At 35.1% G+C, this 6,000-nt stretch overlaps 1 protein-coding gene across 3 annotated transcripts in view; it reads left to right on the top strand.

Moving 5' to 3' along the window:
- The first annotated feature begins 4,311 nt into the window (after window positions 1-4,311).
- LOC148609815 (uncharacterized) overlaps window positions 4,312-6,000 on the top strand; it is an 89,949-nt gene continuing 88,260 nt past the window's right edge. For 2 of the 3 annotated variants that reach the window (XM_088541099.1, XM_088541098.1), the window contains exons 1-2: window positions 4,313-4,479; window positions 5,102-5,249. In XM_088541099.1, the coding sequence (XP_088397225.1) occupies window positions 4,374-4,479; window positions 5,102-5,249 (254 nt within the window). In that variant the 5' untranslated portion in view covers window positions 4,313-4,373. Of the gene's footprint in view, window positions 4,480-5,101; window positions 5,250-6,000 lie in introns of all 3 variants that reach the window. The other variant, XM_088541100.1, reaches the window with a different exon arrangement.

Genomic DNA, 6,000 nt, shown 5'->3' with positions numbered 1-6,000 from the left:
CGAGCTTTCTGGAACATTTAGCAACATCGGTGACCAGACAGAGACCTATGCGAATTATCTCGGTAGTTGTTGACATCATACTTGTAGAAAACCTCAAAATTGTATCACAGAGTGGCATTGGACTTGAATCCACAAGAACAAGGAAAACAAGGGCGACCATTGCACAGCTGGAAAAGAGCTGAAAAATATTGAAAAGGAGGCAAAAAGAACAACCCAGAACAAGGTGAGATGGAGAACGATGTAAGCAGCTATTTACTCCACAAGAAACAAAAAGGACATAGTCAAGTAAGTCGAGTAAGTTAATGTCTATTCTGAAATTTTACCACCGACATCAGTTCCGACATTTCTTCATACTGTGTAGGAATTTTCCTTTACAGTCAAGTCTCAAGGTCTTTCCGAACTCTGGAATCATACGAGGCTGCGTGATGTAAAATTATAAACTCCTCAGCTTTCAAACACATTGTATGCACTTTAAGTACGTACAGTCCTTACAAAATTAAGACAGTTACTATGATAGGAGATTCATGGTGTAGAAAACGTCTTTATTCGGCCTTCAGATGCTATATTATCATGTACATTAACATTTTTTTCTGGATTTAGATCTGCACTTTTGAGACAACCCTACATCATATCAAGAACGATCACTCTTGCAAATAATGTAAGACTGGTTATGGGGTCTGCAATGATGTGTGAATCACCTCCAATCTGATTTTTTAAAGACTGATACTTTTAAATGTTTTAGAACCTTTTAAGTTGATTAGTTAATAGAATGTCTCTTTCAGAGTCGATATCATTTAATCAATTTAAATAAAATTTAATGTCATAAGAGGTGAAATTTTGATATAGAACTTGCTCTCTTTAAATATTTATAGCCATCGCCTGAATATAGCTGAAATATTGCTGCTCGGGCGTTAAACTCCAACAAACAAACAATTATTTACAGCCACCATAGTTTCGAAAAATCGACAGAAAACTGGAATATGTGTTCTAGTATTGTTTGAATTTATGACCCATTAAAGGGAATTATGAAACATTAGTTGTTTGTCAAAGCATACTTTTGATATATGTTCCCCCACATTTCAAAGACAAATCCATACCAATTATTCCATATTCCTATACTCCACCCATTGCATCCAACATTTTCAATTATAAGAGGCTATTGCAGAACCTCGTGATTGAGGACTTCAAGACTAAACCACCTGACTGTTCTTGCAAAAATCTCCATTCAAATATGGTCCATCCGGTCACGTCGTTACGGGAGGTTTATCCATCATCGAAAACGAATCTCTGCGTAATACCCTTTCTAAAGGTCCCACGTACCGTGAACCACGCTCCATAAATTGGAATTATAACTTTAAAGTTCTTATGGATGCCGTGGAGGATTACGCAAGAAAATGGATAAAACGAGAACAAGAAGACATTGGTTCTCTGTTAGAGTGGTTAAAGGCCGTGAGGTCTTTTATTTTGAAACGAATGAAAGTTTTAAGTAGGTCAATGATTGCCAGTGCTGCATCAGTTTTCAAAGACCCCAATGTAATAAAAACATTGTCTTCTATACATGACAAATATGTTGTCGTAACAGCAGACAAAACCCAAAAGAACATTGTTTTTGTCTGCAAAACGTTTTACATCCAATGTTTATTATCAGAGGTAGACGTAGAAAATAATAGCAGTGATAAGACCTTTACTGCTACCACGCTCTCCAAAGAAGAGATAGTGGAAAACCATAAATCTGTGCTATTCTCTTTTGGTCTCTCTACCAAGGACGATGATTGTGATTTACCGTCTATGTACTGGATTCCTAAACTCCACAAGAATCCATACAAGCAACGTTATAAAGCTGGATCTGCAAAATGTACCACCAAACCTCTTTCAAAACTTTTAACTTCTATACTCACAGCTGTCAAAGAGGGTCTACAGTCCTACCACAACACCTATTACTCCTGCAGTGGTATTAATTCAATGTGGATCCTGAAAAAGTCGAAAGATCTCTTAGAGACAATCAGTTCAAGACTATCATCAGAATATAATAACATTAAAACCTATGACTTTTCAACACTGTATACGTCTATTCCCCATACTCAGTTAAAATCCCGACTTAAAACATACATCGTTGTTTTTTTCCAAAAATGATGGTACACATAGATACAAATATAGTTCTTGGTAGAGCTTCTTCATACTTTGTAAATTCCAAATCATCTTCCAAATACACAGAAGAAAATGTTTACAAAATGCTGGAATTTTTAATCGACAACATATTTGTCCAAGAGTAATCAAGGGAACCAATGTTATAGCGGTAATCAAAAGAATGTAAACCTGGGACAAAGACCAGACATGGAAAACAGAAACACACAACAAAGAACATAAAGTAACTAAAATAAAACATAAAAAGTAATAAATGTAAATGAGCAACTCGGACTCCACTAACAACTGGGAGCATGGACAAGGTGCGCCGGTAGGGTGAGCGTCCTCTGCTTTTCTAGAAACACCTGCCGAGTTTCTCATAAAAAAGTCAAGTCCGGGGTAGTCGAAAGAGGAAAGGAAAACTATAACACGTTGAACAAATCAGTTTTCATGGCGCAGATGGATACACCGTAAAGATCCACGAGTGCATGATGACAACTTGATTACTCCTTGATGGGATTATTGCACAATGAACCAACTTTCACATACCTTTTTGATGAGATAATTTCACAATCATTTTTTTTTCTCTCATCCGTTTTATGAACGAGTTATTCATTATTTTTTTAGATATTACAATGTTTCTTTGCAAGTTAGTCCGGGCATCCTACTATGATCATCTCCTCTTTTTTATTTGGATATTAAAATACATGCAAGTCCACAAATCGATATCCAAATTAAAGCGACGAAGGTAGCAGGGCCGGAGAAAATTCGGACTAAGGTAACAATGGGAAGTATCTGATACAAAGAAAATATTCATGACTTAAATTGAAAGAACATATTCAGGTTATGGAAATAATACAAAGAAGAACAAATAAAACATATTAACTCTCCGTTCAACACAGAAAGTATTGACCAGGTGCATTGGTAAGGTAATTATGTCTTCATGAAAACAGAATATATGGACCCGGTGCGTTGGTAGGGTAATTACAGAACATATGGACCAGGTTCATTGGAGTGACGATTGAGCTGTGTCATTTGATGGTTTTTTTTTAATATGATGCTGGTACATTTTTCATTTTTCACCACATTCAGTTGGGGCCAGGGTGATGTTTTTTTCTCTCTTGAAAATAGCATACTACAATTATTTGAACCTATTTGAAATTTTCTTATTTTTCTTCTCCACAAACTGTACTCATCAATGAAAAACAAACCTTACTATACTTAACTGTGGGCCCAGTGTTTTTGCTATTGTTGGTATTTAAACGAACACGAAGATATCAAAGTCAGTCACACTTTGGACGGAAACTTAAATTTGACCTCTATAATAATTCACTTCCTTATTTGGATTTGTTTTGTATGGAGCCTATAATTATTTTAAAAATGACCCTCGGGAAATAGGTAAATGAGACTTAAGTGTAAGTATTTGTAAGAATCAGGCACAATGGGAAAATCAGAAACATGCATGTCAAAAACCCTCCAATCTGACAATGTAATATATCACTCAAGGATACATTCGCTATTTGAAAAGACCATTATTTGATCCCTGCATCACTGGCCAGGCGCGGATCTAAGGACTGGCGTGCCAGGCGTACGCCCCCTAAATCGGTAAGAAAAAAAATTTCAAAAGTTTCACCGCATAATATGTTTTTGCCTTGCTTTGCATGGCATTTAATTCAATTAACGCCCCCTAAACTCAAATCCTGGATCCACTCTGCTGGCTTTGCCCATAAAATTTTCAATAGAATCTTAGAAAAAATGAGTTATCTGCCCTTGAATTGTTCATTTTCAGTGCATTTTAATGAAATTGTAACTAAATGGTCCAGCATGATATGGAAAATCTTGTCTGTTTTCTGATGGCGCAAATAGTCAAGTTATACTATTAAAATGATGTTTTTTTTCATACAATGTTTCACCTACTTTCTTATTCTTACAGGGACTGACACTTACATGGATAAGTTTTTTTTATTCTATTTGTTGACGTGTTAAACTGAATATATATAAATGTCATTAAATCTAACAACTTTATTTTTGTATAATTATAAGAAAAAATATAAAAAGTTTATCCTTCGCGAATTGTATAGTTACGTGTATATGCTCTGATCAATCTTACCGATGGCGTTTTAATAGCCAATTAAAAGCTTTTAAATCTCAAAAGCTATTCATTTTACAATAAATTGGTATTGGGATTTTCTACATCAATAATCTGTCACACTTTACATATATTTTTCAACCATTATGGAATACAAGTAATGGGAACAAATTTGATATTTATATTTTTCTGTCCTTTGGTCAGTGGACAATTGTGGTTGGCTCATACTTATTGGAATGATAGATACGGTCTTGGTTATGATAATAGTAAGTAAAAGAATAAAACTGAAAATGTTCGATAAAAATAATAATATCGAGAGTTAATTATCTATGAAAGGTGAAAACAGAATTCTAGGTACGAGTCAAAAGGAAAGTCTGTATAACAAATGACAATATCATTGTACAAACCGGAAAGATGGAAACCACTGCAATGGTCCTCACTTGGTACAAGCATTTCAAAATGAAAGTGGGTTAAACCAGTTTTTATTGCGCGCTAAACATCCTGCTTCCATTATGGTCCATCATTTCTGATACAATTCAATATAAATAGGCAGCATAAAATTCCCACCAGTCAAAATAAATTTAAAAAGTTGTCAATTAGTACAGACTGAAGATATGAAAAAAAAACAAACAAAACGATTTAAACTACCTTATTTTTTATACTTTTTTTAAAGATCCGACAATTTTGATAGATACATGTATATGCATTGAACACTTGAGACGAAGAATACATGTACAGAATAGTTCAAATTACTGATCAAATAATTAAAAAAAATATATTTCCTTTGAAAATACTCCCGTTTTATATTTTATGTTAATTTTGTCAGATTGCTCAAGTATTTTAATAACTGTCGTGATAACGATGAATCTGATTCCTGAACATTTCTAGCGGACACTAACTATGGGATGTGGTCTGACCAACCAGACAGGACAAACGGATACACCGTTAATGATGCTGGTGGCCAAAGTTGTTCAGGATGTGATTGTGACACACTGAAAAAAGACTCTTTTCTCGAGTCATGTACAGGTAGTTCTGTGTAAGTTAAAACCAATAACACTTAAACGTCATGTGTACAGACAGTTCTGTGTAAGTTAAAACAAATGACACTTGAAAGCCATCTGCACAGACAGTTCTTTGTAAGTTAAAACCAATAACACTTAAACGTCATGTGTACAGACAGTTCTGTGTAAGTTAAAACAAATGACACTTGAAAGCCATCTGCACAGACAGTTCTTTGTAAGTTAAAACAAATGACACTTGAAAGCCATCTGCACAGACAGTTCTGTGTAAGTTAAAACAAATGACACTTGAAAGTCATCTGCACTGACAGTTCTTTGTAAGTTGAAACCAATGGCACTTGAATGTCATGTGTATAGACAGTTCTGTGTAAGTTGAAACCAATGACACTTTAATGTCTTAAGTACAGACAGTTCTATGTAAGTAAATGCAGTGGCGCACAGCCAGTTTTGTTTAACTTAGTTAAATCGAGTGAAACTCGGAGGCCTTTTGTACAGGCAGTTCTAGATCTGCGTAAGTTGAGTCCAGTGAGACTCGGATCACATGTACAGACAGCTCTGGATAATTTAAATCTGTGAAATTAAAATCAGGGACAGCCGGGAGTCACGTGTACAATTTTGTGTAAGCCAAAAGTGGTTACATTAGAGAGTCGCGTACACACAGTCAGGGGCGTAGCTGCCTATACGCAAATACGCAGTTGCGTACTTTCGGAAAAAGTAACAAAAATAAAAACACACATTTTAAAGATGAAATAAAGGTTATTTATCACA

This window comes from Perna viridis, chromosome 8 (assembly GCF_037379345.1).
Source record: "Perna viridis isolate PV_CMFRI_1.1 ecotype Kerala chromosome 8, ASM3737934v1, whole genome shotgun sequence".
NCBI lineage: Eukaryota > Metazoa > Mollusca > Bivalvia > Mytilida > Mytilidae > Perna > Perna viridis.
The sequence above is the reverse complement of the archived record's forward strand: the minus strand, read 5'-3'. Positions and strand labels throughout refer to the sequence as shown.